At 34.1% G+C, this 17,474-nt stretch overlaps 1 protein-coding gene across 1 annotated transcript in view; it reads left to right on the top strand.

Annotated features, from left to right (window-relative positions):
* The window catches only part of LOC134279208 (vacuolar protein sorting-associated protein 16 homolog), a gene marked incomplete at its 5' end in the record, with an annotated part of 131,782 nt that overhangs the window by 74,742 nt on the left and 39,566 nt on the right, over positions 1–17,474 (top strand). The window contains one exon of the mRNA XM_062761559.1: positions 16,832–16,940. Coding sequence (XP_062617543.1) covers positions 16,832–16,940 — 109 coding nt within the window. The remainder of the gene's footprint in view (positions 1–16,831; positions 16,941–17,474) is intronic.

Genomic DNA, 17,474 nt, shown 5'->3' with positions numbered 1-17,474 from the left:
TAAAAAAATTACTTGAAGTATTTTCAATTAGAAATATGTTTTTATATACATGTACATGTAATAATAAGAATAGAATCGCTAAATGGTATTTCTAAGAAGGATAACTCTACTTCTAGTTTTCTAAAAGATGGGAAATTCAATTCATCGCCAAATTCGTTATACCGCCATGATTTCTATATTACAAAAGGTGGTGGTTTATCGAGAATTAACTGTATAGGAAAATTCTTGAAAAATCTTCTTCTCAAGAAATACAAAGCCATGATTGGTCATATTTATATGGAAGCATCCTCAGGTAGTGTAGATTCAAGTTTGTTCAAATCATGACCCCCAGGGGTAGGGCGGGGCCACAATGGCCGACCAAAGTTTTACATAGAAATATATAGAAAAATTCTTTAAAAATCATCTTCTCAAGAATAGTAAAGCCATGATTGGTCATGGGACTTCTTTTTGATTAAAACTTTTCAATAATAAACCAATTTTCTACCTTTTCCAAGCCACAGTGCTCAGGTGAGTGATGTGGCCCATGGGCCTCTTGTTTTAATAAGACATGAGGTTTTCTTCGTTTTATGTAAATACAAGGTTGTTATTTACAGGTTTTTGGACATTCAGGAATTACCTTGAAATTTTTAAAATACAGTTGTTACTTTTAATCTTCATATATTTTAAAAAAAATGTAATCAAGTAAAACTCTCATTCAGTGAGCTGCACCCTTATATTTCTACCCCTCAGTGGGGCCCTTGCTGACTGGTCAGTTTTCGAGTTTAGTTTTAATTTTGTAAGAGTATGCAGTATAAAACACATATGGTGAAATCTTAATTATTCACACCTTTTTATATCAAATGGTCAGTCAGGCATAATTATACTGTCACCAACCGTAAGGACAGCTGCCAGGGAGTACTTCAATTATAACTGTTATGAAAACAACTCGTTTATTCACCTGTGGGGACCAATCAGTGGCTTCAATATAAGCGAAATTTCAATATAGCCAATTTCAATATAACCGTTATTTTAATGCAAAGAATATAAGAAGCAAAAACTGGGGATTTAGTTTTATTTTAAAATAAGCAGAATTTCAAACTAAGCAATTTCAATATAAGTGGAGTAAGCTGTATATAGGAAAAATCTTTTGAAAATCTTCTTCTCCAGAACCATTGGGCCAAGAAAGATAAAACTCATTTGGAAGCATCCTCGGGTAGTGTAGATTTAAGTTTGTTCAAATCATGACCAAAGGGAGGGGGGGGGGGGGGATAGGGTGGGGCCACAATGGCTGATCAAAGTTTAACATAGGAATATATAGGAGAAATCTTTAAAAATCTTCTTCAAAACCATTGGGCCAAGAAAGATAAGACTCATGTGGAAGCATCCTCAGGTATTTAAGATTCAAATTTTTTCACATCATGACCCCCAGCGGTAGGGTGGGGCTACAAAGGACAATCAAAGTTTTACATAGGAATATATAGGAAAAATCTATAAAAATTTTCTTCTCCAGAACCACTGGGCCAGCAAAGATGAAACTCATGTGGAAGCATCCTCAGATAGTGTAGACTCAAGTTTCTTCAAATCATGACCCCGGGGATAGGGGGCACAATGGCTGATCAAAGTTTTACATAGGAATATATATAGGAAAAATCTTCTTCTTAAGATCCATAGGGACAGGAAAGATGAAACTCATGTTGAATCATCGTCAGGTAGTGTATATTCAAATTTGTTCAAATCATGACCCTTGGGGATAGGGTGGGGCCACAATGGCCAATCAAAGTTTTACATAGGAATACCATATAGCGGGTTTTTAGGCAGGTGTAAAATTTGGTGGTTAAATTAGACACCATGCATTGTGTTAAATTTTGATAATACCGAATGTGAATATATACATGTATGTGACTTCATTTTTAGCATTTAATTTTCCTCTGCATCAAGCAGTTCTGTGGTCTAGTGGTATGTCTCTCGCTTCACATGTGAGAGGTGCCAATGTCATATAGTGAGACCTCCGCCATAGTGAGACTTCCCCCCCGGAAGTCTGGCTATATAGTGAGTCTTCCCCCTGGGGGGAAATATGGCTATATAGTGAGACTTTCCCCCATAATGACCATAGTGAGTCTTCCCCCTTCGGTTTTCAGTTTGGATTTTATATACATTGACATAATTAAATATTTATTGTAAGCTTTAGGGACCTTTTAACTTTTAAAAATTTTATGAAGTATTTTTAGGAGTTGTATTTCATTTTGAAATTAAATTTGCGTGATATTAATGAAATTACATCACTATAAAATCAAATAAGATGGATTTGAGTTCTAATACACTTTAAATCAAATTCTGACTGTCATGCATATTTTATCAAAGGCACCGGATGCATGGATTGGGCTTAACCCCCCCCCTTTTTTTTTTTTAAATTTATGACCGGAAAAATTGCATGAAAATGTATATTGAATCATGATCAGTTACGGACCTTTCATAAAAATCTGAGATTTATGTGCTGTAGTGTAAATTTTTGTCGAACCACTGATCTATGAAGTCTTTAATATTGTAAACGTCCCTGTGGATAAAGTAAATGAAATATTTTCCCATCAATTTTAAATTTCGGCATATCTATTAAATGATGCTTAAAATTATCCTTAAAGTAGATTTAAACTTTATGTACATGAAACTTTCGATAAATATAGTTAGGAACTAAGAAAATCATAATTGAGATTTGGAATGCATGTTTTATTTTTCACTTTCTCGCATAGTCTTAAAGTACTATAAATTTTTCTTCTTTTCGCTACATTTTTTATTAAATCGGTTGAACCATATCTAATGTGTAAATAGCTGATGTTTGTACACAAACAGAAAAACAAACAAACAAAACTATGCTATCAATTTTTGTTATTCAGATGCTCAGAAAACAATCAGAACATTTCATATAAGTGACTCGTGAACTAATAAAATCATTCGTTATCAATACATGTAAAGGAAAGGGTATACATATTATATATATTATATCATCTCAGTGTACATGCATATGTTATAATGGATATCAAACAGTTAAAACGATATTCAAACTGTTCATGCATATAAAATAAATATATAAATACATGTACAGGTAAATATCAGTATCTCGAACATGGGATATCTCGAATACCCTGCTTATGTCGAAGTCGATCGCCGGTCCCAGCCATTTTCTCTGTATGATTAAAAAAACTACTGATATCTCGAACATGGTAATCTCAAATACCCCGCTTATGTCGAAGTATAATCAAAGTCCCAAGCCCTTTTCTACCTGGCTTATCTCGAAGTGCAGTGAATTTTTCGGTCTACTGAACACACCTGGCGTAGTGACTTCACACACTCTCGATAGTGGCTATTAATTAACACCTTCAAACTTGGGGAATCTTAATTAATCCCAAGCTCATGTTGGGTATCTGTGACAGGTTAATTGGTATGACAGTTTGGGTGTTTGGTATAGTCTACGACCGATAAAACAAACCACTTCTCAGCAAGTCAGAAATTAAATACTGTACAGACAATATTACCGATATTGCATTTAATAAAATGCTCTGTATAATTAAAATCGTAAATTCATAAAACTCAAATATTTTTCATAATAAAGTTAAATTAATCAGTTAAGTTGCAGTGCATAATGCACAGTAATTGATTACATTCATGTTTATTTGCGTATAAATAGAAAACCTTGACCGCCATTCGCATTGTTAGTTTCGTAAACTAGCCTACATGTTCCATAGTAGTACATATACTTCGTAATGTAACACATGTAATCTATTAATAATATTCAAGTACACAGTTTGAATACTGATTATTTTTAAAATAATTTTGCACTAAATTTCATCTAATTATGTTTTTAAAAATGCGTCTTTTTTCTTTTCTTATGGAGAAGGTTCTTCAACTTAACGCTAATGATACATCCCGTTTGACCACGTAAGCATTGCCTGGAAAATGTAAATTCACTGTATATGCAATAAGGCATGTATATCAAATTGTTTTACAGTTATACACGATAAAGAAAACAACAACATTGTTTTTCTTAATATTTATTGCGAATGTGCTTGAGTTTACCATTAAAGACTGCGTATTTGGTAATACAGGATAGTGTTTTGCATGAAGATACAAACGGAAAAACAGGAAATTATTGATTTGACTTTGGAAGATAACTTCGGATATCTCGATATCGACGTGTTCCCCCAAACTTCGAGATACTGATATTTCACTGTATATATGTAAGACTCCAAAGTCCGATGGTGACGCCAAAGTCCGATGGTCTCGCCAAACCCCGATGGTCTGCGCCAAACCCGATGGCTCATAGTCTTTACGGGCGCCAAAGTCCGATGGCCACGCCAAAGTCCGATGGCTCGTTTCCTATGAGACGCGCGACGCTAAAGTGCGATATCTCACGCCGAAGTCGTGGCGCGGATGAATGACGTCCCCAAAACCTTCGCCGTTGTCCTGCATTCAAAAGCAATCATTTCTGATTTTTATTTCTTATTGCTTGTATATATATGGAAGATAACTTCGTCATAAATTAACATTGTCTCCATATGAATTTTTTTAAATAATAAAACAATGATTAGGGTTAGTCCTTGCATTGCACAACCCGAGTGGGGTTAGTCCTCGTCGAGTGATTAGGGTTAGTCTTGCCCCAACTCAAGATATTTAGGTTATTGTTAATACACACTTTTCGAGCGTTAGTCTCGCACCTGCCTGAGAGTTAAGGATTAGTTTTCGCATTTATTTATACTTATTCTAAAGGCATGTCGCGGCATTGAGGTTTGGGCGCAGTGCTACTATGACGTCATAAACGTTAATTGTTTTCCGCACCATCGGACTTTGGCGTGTCAGACCATCGGGGTTTGGCGGAATCGGACTTTGGCGTGACCATCGGACTTTGGAGTCCCATCGCACTTTGTCATATATATGGAAGATAACGATAAATTAACATTGTTAGAATTTTTTTAAATAATAAAACAATGCTCTGGTGTAAAAATGACCCTTTTGCCCATAGAAAGAGTGTCACCACTAAAAATTTGCAGAACCCACGTGAAGAAAAATGACCCCCGTAGAAAAATGATTCCCTGTGAATTAAAACTGAATTTTTTAGGGGGCTAAAAAAAATTAGAAAAAGAAGCATATTGGCCAAAATGCTCAACTGAGCTAATTGGGAATAAATTGATGATATGTTGATCTCGTAACATTATACAATTATAGCTGTATTTTAAGGTCAATGCAATGATTCAGAATCTAAAGGAGTAAAAGATTTATCGAGCCTAAAGGGTTAGGTAAACATTGTTTTTCGATGGTAGAAATCATTGTACTGACAGAAAAAATCAGCAGTATTATATATTATTATATCCTCCGCTTGAAAAGCGGGAGGGTATATAGTGATCGGGATGTCCGTCTGTTACGTTTTTGGGGTATCCATCTCTTATCCGCAACTCCTCTTATATCAAAAAAAAGATGTGTTTTTGAAACAGCTATGCCCCTGTTTGGCAACATAGCGACGATTAAACTGTTCTTAAATGCAATTTAAATGATTGTGCCCATGGGAAAAGGGCCCTTATGGCAATTTTTATGCATTTTGAGTTTTTCACGGATTTTGATAGAGTAAGGTTAGAAGTTGTCAAATATGAATTTTTATGGTTCTACGTCTACTCTAAGTAGGTTTTTTCTTCATTTTTTTCAAAGATACTTTAATTATATATATAACAGGTTCATAATGACGTCATGTTTTTCAACAACATCAAACGTTTTCAGTGTGAATGTTAAATGATTTTCTTCTGTAATTTTACTACGGTAATTAATACTTGTATAATATTTAATATATACCCATGCACATTACTTAATATATTTATCTCATTGTCCCTTTTAATTAGTAATAATTATTTAATAGTTATATATATTTAATATGTATTCATCAGTGGTGTATAGTATTATGAGTGAGTGTTGTTTTACATTTCACTTTTCTATGACACCAGGGTGAGACCTGAACAGCGGGCGACATCCATTCAGTTTTTTTAAACAATTATTTTCTCAAAGAAAATATTTACTAGTAATCCATGCAAGAGTTTTTTGATAAGCCTGTAGAATTCATTAGAAAATTATTTTAATTTAAATATTGGTCTCGATAGGTCAAGATGTAATTTTTTTGCCTGAATTCGGCATAAAACGATATATCTTAAGTTACCATATATGTGAAAATTAATTTTTACAAAATTACATCTGGAACAACAATAGGCTACCTAAATGCTACTGCGAAGTGAAAGTTTATTTGATCGTTCTTTTTTCCTAAATTTTATATAAAGACAGAAAAATTGTGAAGTGTGGTAACATGTTATTATCGATATACAATAGACAGTAAATAAAAAGGAAATCGGTTGATTCACTGCATCTTTAAGGTTGTCTGTCTGCATAGGGTCAAAAATGACACTACAGTATTGTTTGAAAAATATAAAGGATACACGAAATATTTTTCAGTCTAGCAGTAAAAATATTTTAATATTTACCAATCAAAAAGGTAGAAATTTTATAAACAAATGAATGAATTATAATCCACACACATTTACACAATAGATAGACCCAAGATTAACATTGGTAGGATTATGTGTATATTGGTGGTGGTGGTGGGGGGGGGGGGGGGTAAAAATCTAAATGGCAGAAACTTACAGCTTGTGAACACGAGTTAAAATAAATAAATATATATTGCTTCACTTCCCAAGTTTTAGGTGCACAGGCGGGGTGTCTCTCCTAAACCCAGTACCATTAACCCTACAACTTGTTAATTCACTTTTTTTTTTAGGTTTGAAATAATAATGCATATTATTCTTCATTTTATATTTGTACCTTTAATTCTGAGCATTGCCATTTTTAAAATCGCACAGCGATCATGAGCACTATGAGCCTGGAACTGAATTTCTATGAATTCAGTCTTGTTAATCATGTATATAATGACACCCTAGAATAACAAAATCTGCTTTTATTTTATGAAATGGATGGTTTTAGAAGCATACCAACAGAAATGAATTAAAGATGCCATTTACATTAATTTATGAAGAATTTCGAACAAAATTATTTCGTTTTTTTTTTCTTATTAATTTGTAAAAAAATTTCTAGTAGACAAATCAATAATAACTTTATCATGTAATTTTATGAATCATGCCGTATAATGTATAGATTTTGTTGGGGTAGGGGTGGGTTAAATATCAATAACATGTAATTGTTCATGCCTAAATATACAGTCAGTTAGATATGACTGTTTTGTATTATATATTTCCTGACAATTGTCTGTGAACTGGCTGAGTTTTGAAATGTCAGATTTTTGTAAGCATCATATTATTTTATGACTTAATTTAAAAAATTCCCCTCCATTCTAATGATTTTTTTTTTCTAATTTTATTTTATGAAGTGAGTTTTACAGACTCATTCTGGTCCCGTGCCAGAAGCTTGGATATGCTAATTTAAGCCTTGTAAAGCCTTACATGTTAAGGAAATATAAAAGGACACCCCCACCCCCATCCCCTGCACTGTGGCCAAAATAAAACAAAATGCTTGAATGCAAGCATTTTGTTGCGGTTTTATGTCGTGTATTTTCAGCATTGAATTTATTTTCTGTCAGCATTTACATGTAGAAATAAAACCCAACCCTGAACTTTTAAGGATTTTTTTATCAATCAAAACAAATAAAATCATATTATGTGCATATATAATAATATTTATCCATAATTTGATGGCAGGTTAAACAATATATTCCACACTGATAACTGCAATGAGATTATAAGTCCAGTGATGAATTGGTTTTTTAGCAGGATAGTTGATCTGTTAAGAAATTTTAACATTCAATGCTGATCGACCTTTTGTGAAAGACAAAGTTCTTCATGACTTTAGGGATTAATTTGCAGATAATGCTTAAAATATTTGAACTCAGTATAAAAAAAAAAACAACAAGCAAGTATACCAAAGAGTTACATGTATATTAAATTTGGAGATCTTGAAAATAAATAGCCATATTACATGCAGTTTAGAGAACAAAATTTTTTTTATGCCCCGCCATGAATATGGCCGGGCATATAGTGTTTCTCATGTCCGTCTTCCGTCCTTCCGTCTTCCGTCACACTTTGCATTTAGCTCTGTTCAAAGCTAAGTTTCAAAGAAACTATCCAAGATATTTTCATCAAACTTCATATGCTGATAGATATTGATGAGAGCTATGCAACTTCATCAACATTTTTTGACCCTGACCATTCCTTTGACCTTGACCTTACTTTTCTTAAATTAGTGTTTAGCTCAGATTTGAACATACCATTCAAGATGGTGTTATCAAACTTCACATGTTGATACAAACTTGCACGGATGATGCATCTAGGGATGAACACTACCAGACTTGCTTCGGATGCTGGATCTGACCTACATTTTCCAGATAAGTGACCAGGTTAAAGTTTTTGGAGCAGGTCCATTCCCAAGTAACTATAAGCCCTACCCAATCCAAACTTTCATGGACGATGAATCTAGGGATGAACACTACCAGACTTGCTTCGGATGCTGGATCTGACCTACATTTTCCCGATGAGTGACCAGGTTAAAGTTTTTGGAGCAGGTCCAATCCTAAGGAACTATCAGCCCTACCCAAACCAAACTTGCATGGATGATGCATCTAGGGATGGACACTACCAGACTTGTTTCGGATGCTGAATCTGACCTACATTTTCATTCCCAAGTAACTTTAAGCCCTACCTGAACCAAACTTGCATGGATGATGCATCTAGGAATGGACACTACCAGACTTGCTTCGGATGCTGGATCTGACCTATATTTTCATTCCCAAGTAACTATAAGCCCTACCTGAACCAAACTTGCATGGATGATGCATCTAGGAATGGACACTACCAGACTTGCTTCGGATGCTGGATCTGACCTATATTTTCATTCCCAAGTAACTATAAGCCCTACCTGAACCAAACGTGCATGGATGATGCATCTAGGGATGGACACTACCAGACTTGCTTCGGATGCTGGATCTGACCTATATTTTCATTCCCAAATAACTATAAGCCCTACCTGAACCAAACTTGCATGGATGATGCATCTGGGGATGCACACTACCAGACTTGCTTCGGATGCTGGATCTGACCTATATTTAAATTCCCAAGTCACTATAAGCCCTGCCTGAACCAAACTTGCATGGCTGATGCATCTAGGGATGGACACTACCAGACTTGCTTCGGATGCTGGATCTGACCTACATTTTTATTCCCAAGTAACTATAAGTCCTGCCTGAACCAAACGTGCATGGATGATGCATCTAAGGATGGACACTACCAGACTTGCTTCGGATGCTGGATCTGACCTATATTTTCATTCCCAAGTAACTATAAGCCCTGCCTGAACCAGACTTGCATGGCTGATGCATCTAGGGATGGACACTACCAGACTTGCTTCGGATGCTGAATCTGACCTATATTTTCATTCCCAAGTAACTATAAGCCCTGCCTGAACCAGACTTGCATGGATGATGCATCTAGGGATGGACACTACCAGACTTGCTTCGGATGCTGGATCTGACCTACATTTTTATTCCCAAGTAACTATAAGCCCTACCTGAACCAAACTTGCATGGATGATGCATCTAGGGATGGACACTACCAGACTTGCTTCGGATGCTGGATCTGACCTATATTTTCATTCCCAAGTAACTATAAGTCCTACCTGAACCAAACTTGCATGGATGATGCATCTAGGGATGGACACTACCAGACTTGCTTCGGATGCTGGATCTGACCTATATTTTCATTCCACTATAACTATAAGCCCTACCTGAACCAAACTTGCATGGATGATGCATCTAGGGATGGACACTACCAGACTTGCTTTGTATGCTGGATCTGACCTATATTTTCATTCCCAAGTAACTATAAGCCCTACCTGAACCAAACTTGCATGGATGATGCATCTAGGGATGGACACTACCAGACTTGCTTCGGATGCTGGATCTGACCTATATTTTCATTCCCAAGTAACTATAAGCCCTACCTGAACCAAACTTGCATGGATGATGCATCTAGGGATGGACACTACCAGACTTGCTTCGGATGCTGGATCTGACCTACATTTTTATTCCCTAGTAACTATAACCCCTACCTGAACTAAACTGATCAAATTTTATACACATACGAATTTTCATGTTGCTTTACTAATATATCCTCGGCGGGGCATTCATGTCCTATGGACATATTTCTAGTTTTTTTTTCATTTTACAGTATTTCATTATTTTTTTTTTTTTTTTTTTAGAAAACTCATCTTTTTCAATAGAGTTTCACATTTCTCAATATTAGATAAATATATTCAATATGAATATTTTTATCTACCCTCCATCCTCTCTCTGTTTCTTGCCCTCTATCTTTCATCAGATTTACTTAACCAACTCTATTTAAGTTAGAACATTTAGAACATTTTTTTTTCATTCGGATGTCTTTGCTTGTTTTAATTTCTCTAAATTAAAGTGTCTTTGTGCAACAAAAAAATAAGACAAAACAACATTTTTAAAGATTAATTTATCTAATCATGATTCATGATACGGTAGATACTATACATGTATATATTTTTTTAAAAATGAAATTCGTTGTTAAATTATTTCATGCAAAAAAAAAAAAAAAAGAGCTATAGATAAGAGATTAAAAAAAAAAACATTTTGAAAGTCTGTTCAATTTTATAGTTTTCCTTTTTTTCTTTGTTTTTCCTTTTCTACATTAACAGCACCTTGTTCCCAAAGTACAACAATATTTTTTATTTAAAAAATCATAATTATGCTAACAATTGAAAGTGTTTTATTTGATCATAAAAGATCTCTTTTAATCCGGGAGCAAATGCAGCTGAGATGTTAAAAAGTACGCAATTAAAATGAATGTCCCTCTCTGGTACCCCTGGTACATCAATTGTTGACATCAGAGTTATCTCTCCTATTTTTTTATTTATAGAAAATACAATTATCTTGACTGTCATTCTTACACATTTATGCTAGATTTGTAAAAACGTGGAAGATGTATGTTAAGTTTCAACATTAGTACAAACAATTAACAAAAGTTTAAGCAGTATGCACCGATGAATCAATGTTTACACGTGATCGACGCGATCGCTATGTATATTGAGAGTGGTGGAGCGGATCTCAAAAAAGGAAGACAATTTTCCTTTGCAATATTTTAACAATAAACCCCTGTCTAACATGTATCCTAAATCTGGTATAAATATGTAAATAAAATTTATTTATCTAGAGTATACAGGTTTATAATCCTATCAGAAAAACACCTTGTCGACAGCTTCTATATACATATAGGAAAACTACATTGTATTAGAGATCGACGTATATAATAGATATGTTTGTTAAGAAAACAGTTCTAAATGTTTTTATTTATATCTATTAAAATCAGTGGATTCGGAGATTCAGATATTGATTAATTTAATTTATAAATGAAAATAAATTCCACATGTTGGAAACAGCCATAAAAACTCTGGATGCGTCAAACATACGTCAAAACACGTGGTTTAAAAAATCTGCGTCGAAGTTCACTGTCAGTCTGCAACGTCACATCTTTATGACGTTATTTTTCTGTTTTAGTAAAAATGCCATAAGGCCCTTTTGTCATGGGCGCAATCAAATATATTGGTACCCAAAGTAGGGTCTTCTCACAAGAAATACAGTTGCAAAATAGGAAAGCCCTAGCAACACTTGTTCAAAAGTAATGGCTAAGGATAATTTTTTGAAAGGTAGGTCAAACTCAAAGGTCAAAGGGTCAAAGTTGATGGTTTCTTAAGAAAGGTTTAGTGTAACAAGGATTACATATGTGAAGTATGAAAACCCTAGCCCTTACCGTTCAAAAGTTATGGCAAAGGTTAAAAAAGTTTTTTTCATAAGTATGGAAATCTCCAAGGTCAAGGTCAAAATGTAAAAATTTTTAGTATCCAATGAAAGGTCATGCCAAAAAAAAATTACATATTTGAAGTATGAGAGTACTAGTATCTACCGTTTAAAAGTTATGGCCAAAGTAAAAAATTGGCATTTTTGTGTAAAATGGGACAAACTCCAAGGTAAAGGTCAAAAGGTCAAATTTGGTGGTACCCAAAGTAGGTCTTATCACAAGGAATACACATATAAAATATGAAAGTCATAGCTCCAATAAATGAAAAGTTATGGTCAAGGTTAAAATTTTTGCGGACAAACAGACTGCCAGATAGATAGACAGACAGACATACAGACGAACACGAAAAAATAATATACCCCCTGAATCTTCAATTATGGGGACATAAAAAAAAATGATCTTTAATTAACTTTTCATATTACGATACAGTATAAAAGAAGACGTTACAAAAATGAAAATGTTTGTTCTGATTTTCATATTAAATTCTCTGAAAAATATACTCAGAACTGAGTAAAAGGGTGGAGTAAAACAAGAATGAAGAAATGTAATGAATACTGTGTGCTATATCAAAAGGTTATATCTATATGTATAATTTTGCATTGGAATGTGTATTTTACACTAGCCCATAGCTTTACAGAGTATATTTTTAGGTGTTATACCCACCCAACCCCTTTACTTATTTAGGAGGAAGTCAATTATTAACAAAAGCAACAAGAAACAAGATGTGTTTATGAAACACTGATGTCCCCGTATGGCAAATTAGCAAAGATTAAACTTTTCTTAAATGGAAATTTAATTAATTGGTACCAAAAGTAGGGTATTCTCACTGGAAAACAATTGTGAAATTTGAAAGTAAGCAAATGTTAAAGTTCAATAAGTACAAAAATCTCCAAGGTCAAAAGGTCAATGTAATTGTTATCAAATGAAAGATCTTGCCATATAGAATACTCATGTAGAACAGGAAAGCCCTGTCATTAAAGTTTAGAAGTTATGACCATGGTTCAATTTTCTAAAAAGTAAGTCAAACATCAACGTCAAGGTCAAAGGGACAAAGTTCTTGTTATCAAATGAAAGGTCTTGCCACAAGGATTACATATATAAAGTATGAAAGCACTAGCCCTAACCCTTTAAAGTTATGGTCAAGGATTGCTTTTTAAAGTGGGTCAATCTAAGAGGTCAAGGTCAAAGGGTCAAAGTTCTTTGTATCCAATGAAGGGTCTTTTCACAAGAATTACATATATGAAGTATGAACGCCCTAAAACCGTTCAAAAGTAATGGCCAAGGTTACATGTAAAGTTTTTTTTGACAAGTACGGAAATATACAAGGTCAAGGTCAAAGGGTCAAGGTTGTTGGTATCCAATGAAAGGTCTTGCCACAGAAATTACATTTGTGAAGTATAATTGTCCTGGTATCTACTGTTCAAAAGGTATGGCCAAAGTAAAAGTTAAAAATTTTCATGTAAAAGTGGGTCAAACTCCAAGGTCAAGGTCAAAAGGTCAAATTTGGTGGTACCCAAAGAAAGGTGTTGTCACAAGGAATACACAAGTGAAATATGAAAGTCATAGCTCCACTAAATCAAAGTTATGGGCAAGGTTAAAGTTTTTGCGGACAAACAGATAAACAGAGAGACAGACAGACAGACAGACGGACATGACAAAAACTATATACCCCCGATACTTCGTTTACGGGGGCATAAAAAACTACCCTACCTTTATTTTTCTATAAGGAGGGACTAAAAATAAGCTTAAAATAATCTACTATTCTACTAATTTTCAACTGTTACTTTGCCACAATACTTTCAAGTATACCCCCACCAACATTTAAAGTATGCTTTAATCATGGCGAAGTAAATTATGATATGATAGTACTTGTATGAAGGCTTAACTTCATTTCAATATTTTATCTAGAGCCTCCTTCAGTATTATTGAAAGGTGTAGAGTTTTATTTATATTTTTGCTTTTCATTTTTTTTTATTTAACATAATGGTTTTTTTTGGGGGGGGGGGGGATAAAATTTTCCTCCTCTTTCATTGTCAAATGGGATTTGCCAAACTTATACAAGCTAAACGTTGAAATGAAGGAAAAATTAATTTTTCCTATTAAAGAGTATTTAAACCTGATTGTTGCATGGTTTGATTTCTAAAAACAAGTGGAATATCATTCTTTAAGCAAAAGGAGGAATATTGAAAAGAAATTTTATTTACTTGACAATGAAAGAATCTCTTTTCAAACACAATTTTAGCATTGAAAGACTACGTGAATCTCTTAATTTTTAATTTTTCACTTGAAAATTTTCATTGCAAGTCTGGTTGTTCTACCGAGGGGGGGGGGGATAAAAAGAATATGTATTTGCAAAGATTTAATATTTTTAATCATATTGTGATATTCTGCATGTATAGGATGGAACACATAAAAAATATACAGCATCGAGGCGTCCTGTCATCCATTTCTATTTTTATTCACTCGTCCAAATGAAACCTTATTAATTCAAACAAATTACTTATTTGTACGCACCGATATTAATTCGTCTGCTACAAATTTTTACTTTTTCACAACAATTTTTTTTTCTGAAACAACGTATCAATGGAGTCAGTAAAGAAAAAAAAATTATTCATAAATTTCATCTCCAGCGTGCGTTTGATCCATTTACATGTTATTGTACCATCTTTGATTTTCTAGGTTTGCTCCTTTATCAAAGAAATGAAGATTAATTGATTGATTGTTAATGGCTTAAAACTGATTTGTCAATATTTCGACAGAGAGAAATGAGGAACTTTATTACTCCTACGTTCTAAGAAGAACAAAGATCAGATCTATTCGAACAAATGCATGAATTACTCGAAGGAAGAACAATTATAATACACAGCATATTTTTCCCTTTCACCTGTTATAAATTTTGTATCACTTTAAAGGGGGTTATTTTTCAATGGGGGTCAATATTTTATAGGACTAACATATAAAATAATGACCCCTAGGACTCTTTTTCTACAAACAATGATTTTTTGCTATGGGTAGGGGGTCATTTTTTGTCGTTGAAAAATGAGCCCCCGGTCATTATTCGTCTTTACACCGGAAACTATAATAAGAGGGGGAAGTCTCGCTATGAATGGGGGAAGACTGGCTATAAAGTGAGCCTTCCCCCCGGAAGAACGGCTATATAGTGAAACTTCCGTGGGGGAAGTCTCACTATATAGCCATTCTTCCCGGGGGAAGGCTCACTATATAGCCAGCCTTCCGGGGGGGGGGAGACTTACTATATAGTGAGCCTTCCGGGGGAAGCCTCACTATGGGGGAAGTCTCACTATACGACACCGGCTTCGAATCCGGAACAAACCATTTTCCTTTTTTTTTTTTTTGAAAAACTTATTTTTGATAAATGATAGCATGTGAAATGAAAAATTTATGAGGTCTGGCTTGCACAAATTCATAAAATCATCATTACAGTGTGTTAAATATTCCATATAAAAAGGATCTTCTATACACATAATAAAGAATAAGCAATCAAATATTAATATCCATATTGGAATATTTTATTTGCTTCCTTATACATGTATACATTTAATACTTCTACAATAATGGCATAATAATTCAGTCAGGAGGATCCGACTCAATCCCCCCCCCCTCCCCCTAACTGCACATGGTTTACTTTTTCCCTAAGCAGGGGACACAAATTCTCTGAATTAGCTTGTTAGTGTATAAATGAATGAAGCTGATCTAGAACAGTAAGAGACCAAAGTGACTCAGATAAGCTTTGTGTCCCTTTGGGATCTTGTTTTTAGCTCTACTGGTCAGAGACCAGAAGAGCTTATGCAATAGTAATGCATGCGGCGTCCGTCAGTCTGTCCGTCTGTCTGTAAACAATTTTTCAAAATGCTACTTCTCCTACAGGTTTGGTCTGACTTCAATATACCTTGGCACACAAGTAGACTACACTAAGATACATAATTCTGTAAATCTGTTTTTGATTTCAATGAACGGTGTTGCCGTGGTTACTAAAAATAGAAATTTCTGTGAAATTCTTCCAAAATGCTACTCCTCCTACAGTTTTGGTCTGATTTCAGTATAACTTGGCACACAAGTAGACTACACTAAGATGCATAATTCTGTGTATTGGTTTTTGATTTCGATGAACAGTGTTGCTGTGGTTACTGTAAATAGAAATTTCTGTGAAATTCTTTTAAAATGCTACTCCTCCTACAGTTTTGGTCTGATTTCAATATAATTCGCACACAAGTAGACTACTGTAAGATGCATAATTCTGTATATCGGTTTTTGATTTCAATGAACGGTGTTGCAGTGGTTACTAAAAATAGAAGTTTCTTTAAAATTCTTTCAAAAAGCTACTCCTACAGTTTTATTCTTATTTCAATATAGCTTGGCAAACAAGTAGACTTCACTAAGATACATAATTCTGTATATTGGTTTTTGATTTCGATGAATGGTGTTGCAGTGATTACTAAAAATAGAAATTTCTGTGAAATTCTTTCAAAATGCTACTCCAAATACAGTTTTAGTCTGATTATAATATAAAGTGGCATGCAAGTAGACTACACTAAGAACATAAAGAGACTTTATCAAGGATCATTATTCTATTTATTGCTGTTGTAAAGTTTCAATTCCCAACTGCTTAAGTACTTTTCTCTTCTGTTGCTATAAATACAGACCAGTAGTCTCGACAGAGACTTCTTGTTACTGTAGACATTACTTTTTTTTCACGGGATCATAATTCCGCGGAATCTCAATTTCTGTTTAATCCGCGTCTAGAAAATTACACGGATTTCCTAGACTGTCACTATATGCCTTAGATTTATATCAAGTATGCTTGGACAAATTTCCGTGGAAAATTTTTGACCGCATACATAGCGTAAATTGATACCACACGGAAAAAAGTACTTCTACAGTAATTTAAAATAATTTTTATTTTCTCCATGTTATAGCTGTTGGACTTTGAGCCTAGAGCAGCCCAACAAGTGCCACTGTTGATGAAAATGCAGAGGGACAGCATTGCTCTATCAAAAGCCATTGAAAGTGGAGACACAGATTTAGGTTAATATTATTTATTTTATACCAAAGAAAAAGAATTCTGTAAATCAGTTAATATTTTATTACTACAAACAATCTAAATGTTGACTCTTGGGATCAACAACTGACAACCATTATATCTATACTTCAAAACACAAATTGATAACTTAAAACATAATCAGTACATATTCAACTTAAATACCCTTAAGTTTTGGGGATAAGAAATGAAAGTTTCTATAATTTTTTTATGAATAGTCCAAAAACAGTGTCAGCTGTTGTTCCCAAGATATTTGTTATATTTTCTACACTGCATTACTGTAATTTATTAATGGATATAATATTTTGTCACATAGTGAAAGGATATCACAGCGTGACAAATATCAGAAGACATAGTGCATTACTGTTTTTGGCGGAATATAATACACACTTTTTTCTAAAATAAATTTCTGTGAGAAAGGGGTGCGTCTTTTACATCACAATGGATTTTGATATGTTTTTCTTTCAGGTGAAACATGGCTATCATACGTACATACCGTAGTATTACCTAGAGACATATGC

The sequence above is a fragment of the Saccostrea cucullata genome, unplaced genomic scaffold, assembly GCF_032062105.1.
Source record: "Saccostrea cucullata isolate Sc308-1 unplaced genomic scaffold, CSIRO_AGI_Scuc_v1 ctg1959, whole genome shotgun sequence".
NCBI classification, from domain to species: domain Eukaryota; kingdom Metazoa; phylum Mollusca; class Bivalvia; order Ostreida; family Ostreidae; genus Saccostrea; species Saccostrea cuccullata.
Note: the sequence above shows the minus strand (reverse complement) of the source record. Positions and strands in the feature narration are given on the sequence as shown.